Raw genomic sequence first — 20,755 nt, forward strand, 5'->3', positions numbered from 1 at the left:
GCACTCATGAGAGTACTCAGTTCCATTTTCTTTCCATGCATTTTTTTCTGTTTCTTTCCCCAAAGATGATCAGCATTCTACAGCTAGTGAATATGTCATGCCCTCATTAGGTCATCATGTCCTCCACACAACTAAGAGGTTTTACTTTTGTTTTTTATTTCTGAAAAACTTCAGGATCCTCCAGCAGTGTCCATGGGAGGGGATAGAATTGACAAGATAGTAAGTCTTGCTTCTTTTGAACTTGAACATGTTATTTTCCCTCCTCCCTGGAAGCGTTTTGATATTTCTTTCTTGTGCCACTAGAACCATTAGAGGCCTGCTCTGATGTCTGATCTTCAGAAACAGAAGAAGAAGAATCTAATAGAAGAAAACATAGTAACTCGGGATTGGTTGTTATTTTGCTGATGCTTCATTACCCAGCTAGGTAATCATTATCAGTATCTTCATTACCTAGTCAGGTAATGAAATGTCTGCAAGAAAACAATCTCAGAAAGCACCAAGAACTTCACAGAATAACCATCTTTCTGACACTTGCCTTGAACACAGCGGGGTCTGTATACTCTGACTTCAAACAGTATGTTTTGTTACAAAATGCATGTTTGATTTTGGATTAGTTATTGAATGAATTAACCCATGGTGGTCTTGAAAACCATATTGATTCTTAGTGTAATAACAGAACAATAGAGTTGGAAGGGACCTTGGAGGTCTTCCAGTTCAACTCCCTGCTCAAACAGGAAACCCTATACCTGTGATGGCAAACCTATGGCATGCGTGCCTCAGGTGGCACGCAGAGCCATATCTGTGGGCACGCGAGTGTTGCCCTAGCTCAGCTCCATTATGCATATGCACATGCCAGCCAGCTGATTTTCGGGCCTTCTGGGCCCATTGGAAGTTGGGAAACAGGTCGTTTCCGGCCTCCGGAGGGCCTCAGGGGGATGGGGGAGGCTGTTTTCGCCCTCCCCAGGCTCCAAGAAAGCCTCTGGAGCCTGGGGAGGGCGAAAAACAAGCCTACCGGGCCCACTGGTAACCTTTTTGCCATCGTGTGCCAAAACTGGGGGCAGGAGGGTCACCTGAGGGAGGGGACATGGAGGGCCATTGAATTATGGGTGTGGGCACATGCGCTGTGACCCCCCCACGCTCCCCCTGCTTTTGGCACACGACGGCAAAAAGGTTAGCCATCACTGTCCTATACTATTTCAGACAAAATGGTTGTCCAATCTCTTCTTAAAAACTTCCAATGTTGGAGCAATTTCAATTTCTGGAGGCAAATTGTTCCAAGATGTTAGAAAATTTGTCCGTCATTCTAGGTTGGTTCTCTCCTTGATTAATTTCTATCCATTGCTTCTTGTTCTGCCTTCAGGTTCTTTGCAGAATAGCTTGACTCCCTCTTCTTTGTGGCAGCCCCTTAGATATTGGAACACTGCTACTATATCACCCTTGCTCCTTCTTATTAGACATATCCAATTCCTGCAACTGTCGTTCATGTTTTAGCCTCCAATCCCTTTAATCAGCTTTGTCACTCTTCTCTGCACTCTTTCTAGAGTCTCAACATCTTTTTAATATTGTGATGACCAAAACTGGATGTATAATATATGTGATACCCTCATGTTAGCCAACAAACCACAGATGAGCAAAATCGTGGTTAAATAAGTAGCTATCCTCCAAGTCTGTTTCAATTATGTAACATTGTATCTGTAAGTTAGGATTTGGGCTTAATGGCTTTTTAAGACATAAAATTGCTGCCATTTCAAAATGAGATAAATACCCACAGTGAGAATGGGACAAGTATGTGCCATTATATATCCCAGGGGTTCAGTAGGCAAAGAAATTAATCTTAATGTGCACAGTCCGAAAGTTTTGAAAAAAACATTTCTCTCCCAGAGAATTGGGGGCTGTATGTCTAGGTAAGCCTTAGATCTTTACATTCAATTTAGGTCTGCTACAGATTTATTCTGTACTGTTAAAATCACCTGCTGTGGTAGACAAAGAAACTGCAGCTTCTCCCACTGGTTCTTCTATCAATCCTTTCATTCAAGCTGCTACAAAGCAAAATGACTACAAGATTGGAAGGGGGAAATGGCTAAGGAACGGGTGGGAGAAATCGCAGTTGTTCAGTCTTTTCCTACTTTCAAAAGGCATAGAACTACCGTATATACTCGAGTATAAGCCGACCCGAATATAAGCCGAGGTACCTAATTTTACCACAAAAAAACTGGGAAAAACTATTGACTCGAGTATAAGCCTAGGGTGGGAAATGAGGCAGCTACTGGTCAATGTAAAAAATAAAGATAGAGCCAAGTAAAATAACATGAATATTTATTTGAACGAAAAACAATAAAAGTGCAAAAGGGGGTCCCCAAAAAGAATATGGTATCAAAAATACAGTATCTTTAAAAGTAACAGCAACCAAGCTAACGAGAGCTAAAATCCCTCAAAACTGGAGTTCTCCTCCTCCTCATCTGTTTGTCCAAACAGAGCTTCAGCTACTTCAGCTTCTGTGATGTTATCCGCATATACGTTGTCGTCATTACTGAGTTCACAGTCGTCATCATCACTGCTGTCACTCTCATACAATGCGCTGTCTTCACTGCCATCCATAGCATTACTAATGCCACATTTCTTGAAGGCACGTTGCACCATGTCCTCTGGAATATCTTCCCATGCATCACGAACCCACTGTGCTATTAGTTCTATGTCTGGCTTTCTCAGATTTCCAACTTTTGTCAGACGAGCTTGACCAGATGTCATCCATTCATGCCACATCCTTCGCACACGGTCCTTGAAAGGTTTATTTAAACTGACATCTAGGGGCTGCAATACAGATGTAAGCCCACCTGGAATAACGGCCAAAGTGACTTGAGATGACTTTGCCAATTTTTTTATGTCATCAGATGTGTGGGCTCTGAACATATCCCAAACTAACAGTGATCTTCTAGTCCAGTCCCCACTCCTCAAGCAAGAGATCCTATACTGTTTCAGACAAAGGATTGTCCAGTCTGTTCTTTAAAACCCTCCAGGAATGAAGTGTCCAATAAGGTTCAAATTGCAAGTAGTCCTCAATTTAAGACTGCAATTGAGCCCAAAACGTTGTTTTGTTATTTTTCCTCCTCCCTGGAAGCGTATTGATATTTCTTTCTTGTGCCACTAGAACCATTAGAGGCCTGCTCTGATGTCTGATCTTCAGAAACAGAAGAAGAAGAATCTAATAGAAGAAAACATAGTAACTCAGGATTGGTTGTTATTTTGCTGATGCTTCATTACCCAGCTAGGTAATCATTATCAGTATCTTCATTACCTAGTCAGGTAATGAAATGTCTGCAAGAAAACAATCTCAGAAAGCACCAAGAACTTCACAGAATAACCATCTTTCTGACACTTGCCTTGAACACAGTGGGGTCTGTATACTCTGACTTCAAACAGTATGTTTTGTTACAAAATGCATGTTTGATTTTGGATTAGTTATTGAATGAATTAACCCATGGTGGTCTTGAAAACCATATTGATTCTTAGTATAATAACAGAACAATAGAGTTGGAAGGGACCTTGGAGGTCTTCCAGTTCAACTCCCTGCTCAAACAGGAAACCCTATACCTGTGATGGCAAACCTATGGCATGCGTGCCTCAGGTGGCACGCAGAGCCATATCTGTGGGCACGCGAGTGTTGCCCTAGCTCAGCTCCATTATGCATGCACATGCCAGCCAGCTGATTTTCGGGCCTTCTGGGCCCATTGGAAGTTGGGAAACAGGTCGTTTCCGGCCTCCGGAGGGCCTCAGGGGGATGGGGGAGGCTGTTTTCGCCCTCCCCAGGCTCCAAGAAAGCCTCTGGAGCCTGGGGAGGGCGAAAAACAAGCCTACCGGGCCCACTGGTAACCTTTTTGCCATCATGTGCCAAAAGCGGGGGCAGGAGGGTCACCCGTGGGAGGGGACATGGAGGGCCATTGAATTATGGGTGTGGGCACATGCGCTGTGACCCCCCCACGCTCCCCCTGCTTTTGGCACACGACGGCAAAAAGGTTAGCCATCACTGTCCTATACTATTTCAGACAAAATGGTTGTCCAATCTCTTCTTAAAAACTTCCAATGTTGGAGCAATTTCAATTTCTGGAGGCAAATTGTTCCAAGATGTTAGAAAATTTGTCCGTCGTTCTAGGTTGGTTCTCTTCTTGATTAATTTCTATCCATTGCTTCTTGTTCTGCCTTCAGGTTCTTTGCAGAATAGCTTGACTCCCTCTTCTTTGTGGCAGCCCCTTAGATATTGGAACACTGCTACTATATCACCCTTGCTCCTTCTTATTAGACATATCCAATTCCTGCAACTGTCGTTCATGTTTTAGCCTCCAATCCCTTTAATCAGCTTTGTCACTCTTCTCTGCACTCTTTCTAGAGTCTCAACATCTTTTTAATATTGTGATGACCAAAACTGGATGTATAATATATGTGATACCCTCATGTTAGCCAACAAACCACAGATGAGCAAAATCGTGGTTAAATAAGTAGCTATCCTCCAAGTCTGTTTCAATTATGTAACATTGTATCTGTAAGTTAGGATTTGGGCTTAATGGCTTTTTAAGACATAAAATTGCTGCCATTTCAAAATGAGATAAATACCCACAGTGAGAATGGGACAAGTATGTGCCATTATATATCCCAGGGGTTCAGTAGGCAAAGAAATTAATCTTAATGTGCACAGTCCGAAAGTTTTGAAAAAAACATTTCTCTCCCAGAGAATTGGGGGCTGTATGTCTAGGTAAGCCTTAGATCTTTACATTCAATTTAGGTCTGCTACAGATTTATTCTGTACTGTTAAAATCACCTGCTGCGGTAGACAAAGAAACTGCAGCTTCTCCCACTGGTTCTTCTATCAATCCTTTCATTCAAGCTGCTACAAAGCAAAATGACTACAAGATTGGAAGGGGGAAATGGCTAAGGAACGGGTGGGAGAAATCGCAGTTGTTCAGTCTTTTCCTACTTTCAAAAGGCATAGAACTACCGATATACTCGAGTATAAGCCGACCCAATATAAGCCGAGGTACCTAATTTTACCACAAAAACTGGGAAAACTATTGACTCGAGTATAAGCCTAGGGTGGGAAATGAGGCAGCTACTGGTCAATGTAAAAATAAAGATAGAGCCAAGTAAAATAACATGAATATTTATTTGAACGAAAAACAATAAAAGTGCAAAAGGGGGTCCCCAAAAAGAATATGGTATCAAAAATACAGTATCTTTAAAAGTAACAGCAACCAAGCTAACGAGAGCTAAAATCCTCAAAACTGGAGTTCTCCTCCTCATCATCTGTTTGTCCAAACAGAGCTTCAGCTACTTCAGCTTCTGTGATGTTATCCGCATATACGTTGTCGTCATCACTGAGTTCACATCATCACTGCTGTCACTCTCATACAATGCGCTGTCTTCACTGCCATCCATAGCATTACTAATGCCACATTTCTTGAAGGCACGTTGCACCATGTCCTCTGGAATATCTTCCCATGCATCACGAACCCACTGTGCTATTAGTTCTATGTCTGGCTTTCTCAGATTTCCAACTTTTGTCAGACGAGCTTGACCAGATGTCATCCATTCATGCCACATCCTTCGCACGGTCCTTGAAAGGTTTATTTAAACTGGCATCTAGGGGCTGCAATACAGATGTAAGCCCACCTGGAATAACGGCCAAAGTGACTTGAGATGACTTTGCCAATTTTTTTATGTCATCAGATGTGTGGGCTCTGAACATATCCCAAACTAACAGTGATCTTCTAGTCCAGTCCCCACTCCTCAAGCAAGAGATCCTATACTGTTTCAGACAAAGGATTGTCCAGTCTGTTCTTTAAAACCCTCCAGGAATGAAGTGTCCAATAAGGTTCAAATTGCAAGTAGTCCTCAATTTAAGACTGCAATTGAGCCCAAAACGTTGTTTTGTTATTTTCCCTAACCTGTATGTATCCCCTGCCCCCATTTTACGCCAGGCTGCCATCAAAGAACACTGAATATTATTATTATTATTATTATTATTATTATTATTATTATTATTATTATTATTATTATTATTATTATTATCATTATCATTATCATTATCATCATCATCATCATTATTATTATTATTATCATTATCATTATCATCATCATCATTATTATTATTATTATTATCATTATCATTATTATCATTATCATCATCATCATCATCATCATCATTATTATTATTATTATTATCATTATCATTATTATCATTATCATCATCATCATCATCATTATTATTATTATTATTATTATTATTATTATTATTATTATTATACCGCCCTTCTCCCGAAGGACTCAGTGCGGTGAAGTAAGATTCAACAGCGGCAGGGAGGAGCTGGCTCTGTGTTTGTGTGTGTGTAGTATGCGCGCGTTGGCCGCCCTGTTTCCTGGTGCTCTGCTCCCTGACCCCAGTGGCAGTCCTTACTCTCTCTCTCCTCTTCTTTTCCTTCTCGCTCCCCAGTTCAGAGCTCGGACTGCTCTTATTTTCCTCCCTTTCTTTCTTTTCCTTCCTTACACCAGCCGCCCACCCATGCCAAGGTCTCCTGGCTTTTTCGCTCTCTGTAAGCAGCGGCTTCGGCAGCGTCGCCCCGCCTCCAATTGGTTTGGAGAAGGAAAGCTAATTTGCTGATCTGCGCGAGGGTCGGTTTCTTTTGCCTCCTTCTTCTTCCTCACTCGGGAGTGAACGCAGTATAGTTAGCCTGAAAAAACTGAACCGTGTGACTGGCGGGGAGAAGGACGGCGCGAGGGGCGGGGAGAAATCGTTTGTTCTTGCCGTGTTCTCCGCTTTCCAAGAGGCTTTTCTTTTCACCTCTTTCTCCCCACCTCCCCAATTTCCATAGGGGAAAACCCTGGGGAAAACTTGGCAAAAAATAAAATAAAATAAAAAGTACTGAGTGCAAATGTTTTTTTTTTATACTGTAGTTGGAGTTTTCCACGTTTCTTTCACATTCCGCGGGCGAGAGGAGGATGAGTAAGAGGGGGGCGGGGGTGACAACGCCCCTCCGCCTCCGAGGGCGAGAGGAGGACGAGTAAGAGGAGGCGAGGGTGACAACGCCCCTCCGCCCCTCCGCCGACCACCGCCGCCGCCATCAAAAAGCGGCGGAAGAAAACGCCGGAGGCCAGCCGCCGCCCCAAAACGAGCCGGCCGAGCTGGCAAAGCATGCCGGCAGCATTTGGGCTCGTCCTGCCGGCCCAGCTGCAAGGGTAGACTCGAGTATAAGCCGAGGGGGCGCCTTTCAGCACAAAAAACGTGCTGAAAAACTCGGCTTATACTCGAGTATATACGGTAATTCTACATCATGACAAGGCAAATCTAATTTTGAAAAGAAAAAAAAAAAAACACCACCTTAGTATATATTCCATGTAATAAACAGTGCTCTGTAATTCTATATTTCAGCCATGCTTCTCCTGTTGACTTAAATGGGGCTCACATGGCTGAGGTGTTAGACAGCCTTTGACATATTTATGCCATTCCCAATAAAGGCCGGTGGGAGGGCAGTTGCAGCTCATAGTCTCAAATGACAGATTACTTTTGAGTATAGCTGGTGGATAAGGCATCTTTGACCTTTTGATGACACATCAGTGATAGTGGGCCATCTTCTCAAGGATATTACAGATTCTACTTAGTAAGCAGAGCGCTTTCAATTCTAGCTCTACTTCCTCTCAGCTGCCCCTACTGAGAGTCTTACATAGCATTGCTCTTTTATAGGCAACCCGCCCCCCCTTCAGCAACATGAGCTACCTAAAGCAATATCTGAATAATTTTAAGATTTAGATTGGAAGTAAGGGCAAAGCAAAGTTCAACTGACTATTTTTACTCTCAGACCTTTACATATATATAAAAAAAACCTGCACACAATATGGAGATTGCTAGGATCTGTAGCTCAAACTTTCCAAGGGACAGAAGTAAGGGGATAACTTTAGAATCAATAGCAGTTGTTAAGGTAATTTGCAAACTAAATATACCCACAGATACTAAATGTAGAAATTGTGATGGAATATGAAATATTTCCATTCCAAAATTCAGCATAAACAATTGACATTCTTATTTTTATCCACAATTGACAAGAAACTGTATTTTTGTAGTCAGTTTTAAAAAAATAATTTATATACCAGAGGACTCCAAGAAATATATCCAAAATTCGTTTAAAATTGCATAGCCAAAAAGTTGCTGCATAGCAGCATTTTCTTACTTTACTAACCTTGTTTTGCCTATATTTAACATTCATTACATTTTCCTAGCTCAGAGGTCTCAAGACACCTGTTCTCACCTACTGGAAAATCTGGATGCTATTCCTTTTTTCCATCTGTTTAAATAAGACCAGGGAAAATACAAGACTATATCTGAAAGATATATCTATATCTCATCCAACACCTGGCATCTGTATTGCAGTCCTAAATTTATAAAAATGAAGAAGAAATGTGTGAAACAAGGGGTTTGTGTATGTCAGAAGGTTTTGGTGTGATAATGTATCAATTTCACTGTCAGATTTAATCCCCTTAGTCTTTGGGATCGTATGATATCAAAGTAGAGCTTTTCATATATTCCTCCTCTTTATGTCAGGCATGCTGAATCAGCTTCCTCTTAGTGCCAAAAAATGCTTGCTCTATGTACCCAAAGAGACAGGAGAAGGCCATTCTGACTCATGAATCAAGCTGTCTATTTTTGTGCTTTATCTAAAAATGGGGACAGATTCAATCTCTACCTGAATCGTCAGGTAGAGAGGCACATTTCATAGCTAAAGCAAAACAATTCAAAAATAACCCTAATTTATGAGCTGGAATAGAATGACAAGTACAGAAAGGGCTCTGAAGAACCAAGCCAGACTGAAAGTCTTAAGGCTGCAATAAATGCTGGCTGGTTTTTTATTTATTTATTTTTGAAAAGAGGACAGATCATTTTATTGATCAACTATAAACCAGAAAAAACCCAGAATGCCACTAATATGAATGGATTAGCCTATGGATTGTACGTTCTACGAGATAAAGAAGTTGTTTTCCCATTGCTTGTTTTGAAAAGAAACATTTGGAGGTGACTAATAGGTGAGGGACACATAAGACCATTTCCTGCATAATTTTTTCTTGACCCAAAGGGTGGTAACTGAGTAGAAAAGAACTTAACAAATGGACTTTCCCTTGTTGTACAGGCTTCCAAATTGTTGAATACTGCAGGACTGCTCAGCAATCCAATGAAGAGATCATAGAACCAGAAAATGTTTCTTATGGTGAGGTTTCTACACTGTGATAAGCCATAATATACCAGTAGCTGGATTTTAAATAGCATCTTGGGAAAGCTTGGTAACTGTATTTAGTAAACTATGAATTTTGGTTAAGTAATTGTATTTTTTCAATAGGCCATGGCCTATCCTTTCTACTAGCTTATAATATAGCCTGTTTTTTTGTGTAGTGCATGCGACTACAAAATGACTTAAGATAACTAAAGGATACAATTAGCATATACTAATTTGAAAGACTAATCATTCAATTAATGGCCACTGTCATTGGAAGGGTGGATACATTGTGCAATTGCCACTTATTCCAAAGAAATGACCATAACATCTCCTACTAGTGCTCCCACGAAGTCAACTGGAATCACTGGGGGACAATTGCAAACTGGTAAAACTCTTGGCCACCTTCAAGCTTTTGCTTTCCCCACATTTTAGGTGCACTTGAAGATGGTTGCCTGCCAAATATGCATCTTTCTATCGTCCTTCCTTTCACATAAGAGAAAAGAGAAAAAGACAAAAGTAGGCCAGGTGGTCTATTGTCCTTAAAGTAACCTTCAGCTTTCTAAATGAAAATCCTAGGGGTAAGAGCAAAATGGGGAGAAAAATCCTGACATCACGATCCATATTTGGAAGATACTGTGGATACTGTAGAGAAAGCCATTTAGGTAAAATGAGAGTTCAAAAAGACTTGCAAATAAAACAATGTGCCAGATTCCAATTAGCCTGTTGCAGCATAAACAGTCAATACTTTCATTGCATCAATATGAGTGATATATATGATTGTAGAATCCATCAACATATGCAACATAGTTTCATCACATTTATTCCTGCGGGGCTCAAACCTGTTTGGCTTTGTACATGGCCATGGCAGGCAGAGGAGAATATTTACAGAAGGTATCAGGTTAGAAACATCTCGGCAATTCTTAGAAGCTGTTTTGCTCTGAGTCTCTATAGCTCTGCTCCTGGATGTGTATTTTTAAATAAATAGGCACATTTATTTACTGCCATGTGCAACGTAAACCTGAACAAAACCTAGTTGAAAATAAGTCTAATCTCATAATGAGCTCTAAACTAGACAAGTAATTTTGGGAGAGAGGATGTTGCCCAAAGGAAGGCATTTGTTTCAAGGTTGTCTAATTTGTACTGAAATGAATAAAAAGACGGTTTTATCTAGAAGCCTTCTGAAATAGTGCTAGCTTGTAGTAGACTTAATTGGTGGTAGCTGGGCAACATTTTATAAAGTGATATCATTACATAATGGCTCTTAAACTACCTCAAAACCTCCAGGAGTTATAAATATATGCAACTCTATAAAAACATCTAACTCCATAACTCCACTGGTGAATCCTTGCCAAAAATATAGAGCTATTTCTACTGACGTTCAGCCTGACCTTTAGTTTTCTAGGAAAGCGTTCAGATTTTTTCAAAGGTGATGTCTAAAGATATGTTGATACCAGGCCAGATGAAGGGGTTTTTTGGGGTGGTATGGCGTAAAAAATTATAAGGGGCTAATCAGAGGAATTTGTATTTCATTCTAGTATTCTGAATTAGGAATTCCATTGCCATGCTTGTAGGAAAACTAGATCCTTATTAAAAAGGTATTGAATGACAGTCATGTACAGCAGAATATCTGAAGCAAAATTATGAAAACCTGTTCTTTCATATTTTTAGTTTCAAGCAGCTGTCTGAAGAAACTTTCTAGTTCCCAACAAACCTCTTTATGTCTTAACACTCCAGCATGCCATTTGAAGCAGCAGGCTTGCTTTTGCTGTGTAGAATTTACTTTTGTGAAAGTACTTCACCCTATTTAAAATGGATTCCTGTGATGGTTTTTGCAGGCATGAAATGCTTTCTTGCTAAAAGTAAAAGCTATATACTGAAGCTACAAAGACTTGTTCCTTTTTTGCCCACCAAAAAGTAGCTGCCTTTGAGTGTAATTACAAGGATACCTTTGAATGCATTCCACATGATATACAGTATCTGTGAAAGATTCATATAACTGAGCTGTTGATTAATAACATTTGCAGAACATGCTTGGGTGAATTTATCTGCCATTGGGTATAAAACCTTCTTGGGACAGTGATAGCCAGCCAAAAATAGCAGTGAGACAACGAAAGAAGATGGGAAGAAAAATGCTACTTTTTATAGAGGCCTACCATACCTAAGCTGCAAAAATTCAGATAATCATTAGGTGATAGCAAAAAAAGAAAAGAAAAGCTTTTCTGTGGCTCAGTGGCTAAGATGCTGAGCTTGTCGAACAAAAGGTTGGCAGTTCAGCAGTTCAAATCCCTATGCCACATAACAGGGTGAGCTCCCAATACTTGTTCCAGCTTCTGCCAACCTATCAGTTTGAAAGGACATAAAAAATGCAAGTAGAAAAATAGGGATCACCTTTGGTGGGAAGATAACAGCGTTCCACGCGCCTTCGGCATTTAGTCATGGCGGCCACATGACCAGGGAGATGTCTTCAGACAGTGCTGGCTCTTTGGCTTTGAAATGGAGATGAGCACCACCCCCTAGAGTCGGGAGCGACTAGCACATATGTGCAAGGGGAACCTTTACCTTAGAGTCTCATCTGGACTTCTACAGGCCAAATGTGGTAGCTCTACTATAGACTTGGACTTCAGACAACTTTTGGGAGCTAACACTTATGAAAAGATTTCTTCATTTCATAGCTTTTTCTGCAATATTATAGAGAGGGAAAGATTGGTTTTTTTAATACAAGCAACGTCTGTAAAGTATGCATTATTTTTCAAGGGAAAATGAGCCATCTTGATGTTTTCATGTTAATGGTAAAAGAATGAAATAAGAGACGTGGGAGGTGATTGTATATTCTATTGAGCTCAGATAAGAACTCTTAAAATGCAGGCATTCTTGTAAAACAGCTCTCAGCTGGAAAAGTGCCAACTCAGCCCCAGGGGGACAATTTTATGTTTAAATCTTGCCTCTTAGAAAGAAATGGGGTGGAAGGGGTTTTAATTGGGTCAGCCCATCTTCCATTGCTTCACAGCCAGGATAGAATGAACGACAACTGAAGCAGTATGCAGTCTGAATACATATTATAAAATTGGAGCGAATTGGGGGGGATATTTTTGGTTGAAGCAGTGATATTTCTTATTACATAATTCATACCAATGTATTTGTTCCCTATCCCATTTTGAAAATTATTGACTGCAAGCTCTTTTTATATCTCAAAATGAAGTTTTCTCATACACAAATGGGTTTGTTTCAAATTCTGGGTCTGCATGAATTCAACTTAACAAAATTATGCAAACTTTTGCTGTTGATTTGAAGCGACCTGTGTTTAGTTTATGGCTTTACTGAATGGCTTGTACTTTATTTATATTTTGTTTTCCAGATTTTATAGTCTATTAAGTAGCCAGCATCCTAGTATGGCTTCAGCAAAATGTAATGATATAATGAAAAGTATTTCTATAGAAAATATTAATATCTGATTGGCAATCTTTCAGAAACTCTGATTCCCAGTCAGAAAAAACCTAAAGCCTCATCAGACTGACAGAAGTCATTTTTTTAACCTTTCTGTGTGAAAACTAACCACATCCACATCGGAAACAAGGTTCAGACAGGAAATTTAGGCCTAGAAATAGCAAATAAGTCAGAGAAGTTGAAGAACCGGCTTAATACAGTCATAATCCTAAATCTTGGCAATTCTATTGCTATATTCTCCTCAAATATGAAGTTATGAATAGACTTTAATAAATAATACAAACATTACAGTTGTTCAACAGATTTTTCTCAACTTCTACTGTTTTACAGCTTATTTGTGTTCCGTTTTTCTGTTATTTGTATCATACTATTTCTCTAAGGAACCTATGACTAAATGCAAAGAGATCTTCCCACAGTATTCCTGATGAAAAGACACTTGGGCCAAGAGATTATGAAATCCTGGAGCAGGTGCTACTTCTTTGGAGCAGATATCAGCATCAAAATTAGATAAGATGTCTAGGCTAGTATTGTGTATCTGATTCCCGGTATTTCATTTTATGTGTTCTTTCTCATACCAGGAAATGGGCAAGGATGAACATCATCTGATTTAACTAATTTAAAATTTATTGTATTTTTGTTTGCTACTCCCTCGTGCTTTTATTTATAAAGCTTTGAATATTGACTTATCTTTCTAAGACAACTAAAAGCTCCACAACATCAAAGAGACACATAAGGGTGGTTCCAGTCCAAGATCATTGTGCCCCTCACATATGGAATAGATAATGAACAAAATCAGAATGGAAGCTTTTCTGCAATTTAAGTCCTTCCCAGTCAAGTTTTTACAATAACGATTTAAAACAAATCAAATTATAATGAATAATAAGCTATGGAAAAATACTCCCCCCCCACCAATCCCATTGCTAGTCAGCTTTAGGTTTGGTTCTTTTTTCCTTTATTTTCAGTGCGGGGGACATCATCTCATTATGGAAGGTATAATATGCACAGATGGCTTCTTTACATGGAATCAAAACATGATAAAGTCCAAATGGACTAACTTACAGTACAAACACGTATCACTACTGCTGAAATATCTACAGCATCAATGGGAAAAAATGCTTAAATGAGGGGACTTTGGAGATCTTGTCTATTAATAGTAAATTGGCTTCTTCTTCTATTTCTGTATTGGAAAAGAACTTTATCTCTTGTTTCTCTTTTCTTTGGTGCGTGTTCAAAGTTTTTAACTCCCACTTCCCCAAGTAGTGGTATAAAAGTGGTAAAGCATTCTAACCATCTGGGTTTGCAATCACAACTGCAACTAGCCTTTAACTGGCAGGCGTTTGTTCATCTGAACCATTAAAGCAACATTAGCTGCATCCTGACCGATAAGACACTGAAGTATCCCCCCCAATCTATTAATCCAGCCTTACCAAAACTAATGTGAATCACCAGTATCGAACCTTATCTTACAATAACTTCAGTGCAATTATTTCCTGGGCAATTGGACAACACAATCCATGGTATCATCTATCATCAAACAACAAAGTAATTCACTCCCTCACTTTCAGCATCATTTAAAAGGGTCACTTTTCATCTCTAATTGGTAAGAACACACAATAGGTTTTGTAATCCTTCTGTTTTCTTACTCTTTGCAAGCCTACTTATTTGAAAGACAGATTATCTAAACATTGGCATGTGCCATCCTCCATCACATATTCAATTTTCTCTGCATATAATATATTTATATTTGCAGGTTCTTAGCCATAGTTCCACAGAAAGTTGGAAGGTGTTTTCAGATGTGAGGTATTCAAAGAACAAGTTGTAGACAGAAATATGAAAAAATGATAAATGCTGTCTGGATGTCCATAATATTTGGTAACCAAGGCAGGACAACTTCTTCCAGTGAGGCTTTTATAGAGCAAGATCATCTTGCCTTACAAATACCAAGAAAGACACAATAATCACTTTCTTGCGCCTGTCTCAGATTTCATTCTTTCCTTTCACTAGTCGCTAACAACTGCCCTGTATATTTTTAATGGCTTTGAACAACATATTATTTCTCTGTGCGACAGGGTCTAGTAACTTCATTTCTTTCCTGGCAACTGGAGCAGAAGAGGTGGTATTTCTGATATATATATATCAGCATCATTTATATATATAAGCATCATTTGCTAAGCTCATGCCCTTAACCTCTCGCTATTAACCTTGCAACATGGCCTATGTTTTATTTATTCAAAATCTACTGGCCCTTATTTCCAAATATGTGCATTCACGATTTGAATCTTAGCCCTACCTTTGTAACAAGGAGTGAACTGTTTCATTGATGTTGGAAGAGCTTCATAGAACCATTGCTCTTGAGAGACAAGTGGCTTACAGACAGTGCAGTCATCATACTTCATCATGCTCATATGTCCTCCAACCTGATGGATGAATGGTTCCAGCAGGATTCCTTTCCTGGTTTCCCCGATATCCAGATTATTCTGTACCACCATGATGTAACCAGAGATACTGGAGTCTTTTTCTGTCGGCTGTTGCTGGGTCTCAAATGGAGGAGCCACTTTCTAACTAGGATCAGAAGATGTCTTAAGGTTTTTATGCCAGCAAATGAGCTCAGCGATGAAGTATATATGCCCCTTGGCAGTTCAATAATCCTTCCAGAACTTTTCTGCACCCCAGAGTATAAATTCAACAGCTGAGCGGAAAAAAAAAAAGCAAATGGCATCATTCCTTCTCCTATAACACATCCACTTATCCACTCCCTAGTGTACTTGTTACAGCATGTAGCATCTAGTACTCTGGCCCATAACTTTGCACATGTTAAATGGATTTATTGCTAACTTTGGGAAAAGGGTGAGGTATTTTCCGCGATTTCAGGTCTGAAAGACTAAAATGGATTCTAGTTAGATTGCATGGATAGCAGTGTCTGAGTAAAAAGATTATAATAATAATAACAACAACAGAGTTGGAAGGGACCTTGGAGGCCTTCTAGTTCAACCCCCTGCCCAGGCAGGAAACCCTACACCATCTCAGACAGATGGTTATCCAACATCGTCTTAAAAATTTCCAGTTTGGGGCATTTACAACTTCTAAGGCAAATTGTTCCACTTATTAATTGTTCTAACTGTCAGGAAATTTCTCCTTAGTTCTAAGTTGCTTCTTTCCTTGATCAGTTTCCACTTTACGTTAAGTTAAACCAGAAGAGCTATCAAACTAAAGTTGCTTCTCTGACAGCAGCCTAATTGGACATCCCAACAGCCATCTAACACTAATTTATTAATAAGGAGTTCCTTCTCTCTTCTTGTAAAGAGAATCCAGACTGAGAAAAAAATACTTGTTCAATTTGTTTACCCAAAGCTGCTCCCAACTGGCTTTTCAACCTTTATTCATGGAGCCCTGGAGCAGAATGTTCCCTACCAAGAAGGTTATTAATATTGCTCTGTGAATAGTAGTCTTTGGGCTTTAACAATATAGTGTTAGTAAAAGGGATATTCACCCTTCCTTCAGGGAATCATTTTACCATTACACTATCCATCTTTCCAAAAGACACTTGAGATCAGAACATTCCCTACTTCAGCACTAGGACTTGGGGAGGGGGTTTCTTTCTTCCCATCCCTCCTGAAGTCACATCAGGGCATTTTATTTTATTTTATTTTATTATTATTATTTTTTATTTACATTTATATCCCGCCCTTCTCCGAAGACTCAGGGCGGCTTACAGTGTGTAAGGCAATTTTATTTTGTTATTTTATTTTATTTATTTTATTTTTTAATTTTATTTATTATTTTGTTCAAATAAATTAATTATAAGTTTTGATTTGATTTCAGGAGAAAGGGAGATAAGAAACTACAGTTGCACCTCCAGGTTAACAGATATAAAACTCCTTTTAAAAAAAGATAGAGGCAGGGGAGGGAGGTTTTGACCTCCCCTCACTTCTTACAGCTCACTTTACAAAAAGTCAGGATTCATCTTTTTCCCCTGTGATGTTTATATCACAGATAACAGTTCCTCTGTGACTGACAACCTACTCAATTTTGGTAGAGTCCCTCTCTTTTGCACACATCACATCACAACACAAACACAACACAAAGACTGGGTTGACATTTCCTATCAGGTTATAATGTTTTCTGGACTGTGGCTCACAGAGATGGTTGTGGCCTACTCAACAAACTAAACAAGATTTAGTGCAATATGTGAACCCAGTTAAAGGTATGCAATACGTCAGGGTGACCTTAACATAAAGCTAGGGGAATAAGAAACAATATTGCTTTGCTATCTTTCAAAGTACCTAAGGCATAGCCAATAAAGACTGTGATCATACAATACATATATTGTGATTTTATGACAGAGGATAGTAGACACTAGAAAGCAGGAGACATTGTAACCTGACTTATGCTAAATTCTGGATAGAACTCTGAAGAAACTCAATAGAACCAGGTGGGACCATGGTACCTGCATCTTCATCTGACTCATGGTATGAAATAGCAGCAGTATGTCTTCTGTCTCCATATTATCACTTAATCCATTACAGTGGTCTGCAGGCTGTTTTCAAGCCTATTTATTGTTGTCCCCAGATTTAAGATTGTGCACTGAAATTTGACAGCAAACTGCTAAGCAACAACATTATGTCTCCTGCCAATTTTCAGTGGGAAACTCTTTACTATAAAAAGTAGTTATTAGACTCAATAGGTTTATATACACAGAGAAAACTTTAAAAAAACAAACAGGAAAGAGCCCCCCCCCCACCCCTTCATATCTCTGCTCTTGCCAGTAATGTTATTATGTCACTACCCTACCTACATATCTTTTGGCTACCAAAATAATACAAAACGCAAAATAAGACTTAGAAGAACACATGGCAAAGAGGATTAAGAAAAAGATCTCCAGGTCGTTTGGAACAGAACATTGGTTAGAATGATAGTTGGACAATTGGAGCATTATAGGAGTACTAAAGGGGGATAAGAGTAATAGCACACAGAAACTGGATGGAATTCTTTATTTCTTTCTTCACTGTGAAAGATGTAGAACAGATTCCTGTGCTTCAGTTGGGGAAAGCTGGACAATGAATACTAATAGCCATAATGTTATAAATTAAATGGATAAGCTAAAGATAGATCAATCCCAAGGCCAGACAGCCCTCAAGCCCTCTTAAAGAACTTGAATATGAAATTGTTGAATTTTTCATAAAAATACTCAACTTCTCTTCAACATCAGAATCTGTTACCATGGTCTAAAACAGTCAATGTGACCTAAATTTTTGAAGAGAGATTTATGGGAGGTACAGTAAGGAAAACCAGTTATGCTAACATCTGTTTTGAGGATAGTATTTTGGAAGTATTATTAAAGAGAAAATAACCCACATAGAAAAACAAGCTTTTCTGAACAGTAATCAATAATTTCTGCAAAAGAAAATCTAGTCTCACTTATTTTTTTAGACCTTTTTTGAGGGCATCGACAAGCATGTAGGCAAGATGTTATTGTACACCTAGATTTTCAAAAACCATCTGACAAAATTCCTTAGCTAACTCAGTTGTCATGGAATAGAAGGACAAATACTTTCATGGCTTGGCATTTGAATTAAAAAAACAACAACAGGAAACAAGAGAATGGGAATAAACAGGTAACACTGGTGAGATGTACATACAGTAGTGGAACTGGTGCTTTTAAGGTTGTATATAATTTGAAAGAGCTTCGAAAGGGGTTCAAGCTTGGTGATTGGGCATGAAAATGGCAAATGCAATTTGGGGTAAAGTAGAGTGAAGTGTGGGACAAAAAGCCTCCAAACACCATATAGGGTATATGCTAATGGAAACTGAACTGGCACCGCTTAACCAGGAAAAGGATTTTGCAGTCAGGATGGACAGCTTAATTGAAAATGTCAGCCCATATGCAGCTGCTGTAAAAAAAAGGTAAACTTCATGGTTGGAATCTTTGGAAGGGAAGTGAAAACAGAATTGCCAATATAATACTGTTCTTAAATAACAAGTGAAGTGAGATCATGCTTGGAGTATTGTGTACCAGACCTATGGGACGCTATGTTTTCAATTTGGAAGACAAGATAAACATACAAATATTAGGGGAAAAATGTGATTTTAACTAGCAGACAACAACAATGTACGAAGTGGATTCTGGATGTGTGCTGCAGGATGGTTTTTTACTTACAGGATTTAAATAGTACTGTTGCAAATGTGTTATGTTAAATTTTAAAGCACAAATTAGAAGTTTAGTTAAGGAACCTAATCAAGGCAAGTGATTTTCAAGAAAATATGCCATTTAAACCTTTCAAGTGGTCACCTGAAGACTGGGGCAAATCTCCTGCAACTAAGAAGAACATGCAGCAATGGTATTAAAACACTCTCTGTTAGCCACAGTAAAGGAGGCAGGAGTCCCTTTTAAACATTTGGATCTTCTAATGTTGCTGTTGTACAAAATTCCTTGTTTTTCATTCCTGTTCTCATAGAGACTAAAGATAGACTAGAAAATATAATTACAAAACTAAAATTGTATGCAAAGTTTTACTCAATGCTATTAAATGGTAGCACTTCATTTGGCCATAGGTTGAAACAAAGTAAGTGACTTAAGTATCGATATATATATTTTCTATATGGTAAGGGTGTTAAAGCTTACAACTTTTTGAAAAGTTGGATATAAATAAATGCATAAACAAATGAAGAAACAAAGACGATACTAGCACTCATTTGTTAATTTTAACAGAAACATTGCAAAGAAACTGTGCCAGTTTAGAATGAAACAAGATTGACAGTCAGCCCAGCCTAATCCCTGACCATTACATTCAATGGCAAAAGCAGAATTATCATACAGGAAGCCGCAAAGTAATTTTAACTGGCTTAGGGGTTAGATGTAATTACTATTATAGTCAGATTTTTAGAATATGCTATTCCCAAGAGTAACTTTTACAAGACTGTTATGCATTCATATTTCTTTCCCCAAAGCTCCAATTTTCAAGATCACACAGGGTAACACTGAAAAAAGGGAACCAACCGCTGGCTCCAAAGATCTAAAAATAGTTGACTGGTGCAATCTGCTTACTTTCCTCTTTGTGCATTTCAGTTTCCCATTACAGCCACAGAGTTATATATACGCATAAGTCTCCCTGTTGATTTATGCCTGCATTACTTAATGTCTGATCAACAGCTGCTTGTAGATATGGGAAGAAAATTGCTTAATTTTAGTAGACTCTTTACTATTTCCATGTGGCTATTTCATGCATGATGACTAGATACTGTATTATTCTTCAGTGTATTTCTAAATCTGCTCTTGCTCCTCTTCCCTCATCTAAAAGAAAAACTATCTTTGGTAACAAGAGCATTGCAAATGAAAAGCTCCATTCTCTGCAAGGAACCACGTTTCAGCCCCGATGCCATAAATTCTTGTTTGCACAAACCCCGAGCCCTTTTAATCTTGCATTTCCTTTCCTGAAAGAATATGATGTTCATAAACTTTATAGCTAGTCCCAGCATCCCTCATGCACATGAAGCCAAGAAAGATACCATTTGTTTCCCTGAAAGATTTATATGACTGCTTTGCAAAGCTGGAGGATCGCAGAAAAGATGAGAGTCACATTTTCCTGGATTGATTGGCCACTAAAATGCTCTATTTCTTGCCAAGACTTCTGGAATAATGGGGGTGAGATGAGGTGTCTATGGCTGCACTACAGATAGTCCTTGACATATGAGCATAATTGAGTCTGGGATTACAGTCAGAAGTCATTGCAGTCATAAATTGAGATACCACATGGCTGGACCTGATTTTTTGCAGCAGTTGATAAATGCAATGGCTGTTAAGTGACAGTGGTTGTTAAGTCATTAAGCAACTCAATTTTCCCCATTAGGCATGTTTTGTCAGAAACCATAAGAAGTAAGTGCTAGAAACTGACAAAAAAAATTGTAAATCGCAGTCACATGACCAAGGGAGACTGCAAATGTAAATGTGGACTGGTTGCAAAGTCCCTAAAATTCAATTTCATGACTTTGAGTGGTGGGCCTGGCTGTTAAACTCTGAATCTGGGTTGAAGTAGCCTTGGAATGGCCCACGGAATGGCCCA

At 39.0% G+C, this 20,755-nt stretch overlaps 1 protein-coding gene and 1 long non-coding RNA gene across 4 annotated transcripts in view; one reads left to right on the forward strand and one right to left on the reverse strand.

The window, feature by feature from the left end:
• LOC131194740 (uncharacterized) overlaps positions 1-14,605 on the forward strand; it is a 30,880-nt gene extending 16,275 nt beyond the window's left edge. Inside the window, exons 4-7 of one of the 2 annotated variants that reach the window (XR_009154292.1) lie at positions 175-219; positions 304-550; positions 9,168-9,245; positions 13,076-14,605. This is a non-coding gene — a long non-coding RNA (uncharacterized LOC131194740). Of the gene's footprint in view, positions 1-174; positions 551-9,167; positions 9,246-13,075 lie in introns of both variants that reach the window. The other variant, XR_009154291.1, reaches the window with a different exon arrangement.
• IP6K3 (inositol hexakisphosphate kinase 3) overlaps positions 1-20,755 on the reverse strand; it is a 37,515-nt gene that overhangs the window by 11,779 nt on the left and 4,981 nt on the right. The window contains exon 2 of one of the 2 annotated variants that reach the window (XM_058176051.1): positions 14,986-15,384. The exons of the other annotated variant lie outside the window; for it this stretch is intronic. Within the exon in view, the coding sequence (XP_058032034.1) occupies positions 14,986-15,184 (199 nt within the window). The 5' untranslated portion in view covers positions 15,185-15,384. The remainder of the gene's footprint in view (positions 1-14,985; positions 15,385-20,755) is intronic. 2 annotated transcript variants of the gene reach the window in all.

This window comes from Ahaetulla prasina, chromosome 3, assembly GCF_028640845.1.
Source record: "Ahaetulla prasina isolate Xishuangbanna chromosome 3, ASM2864084v1, whole genome shotgun sequence".
Taxonomy (NCBI): Eukaryota; Metazoa; Chordata; class Lepidosauria; order Squamata; family Colubridae; genus Ahaetulla; species Ahaetulla prasina.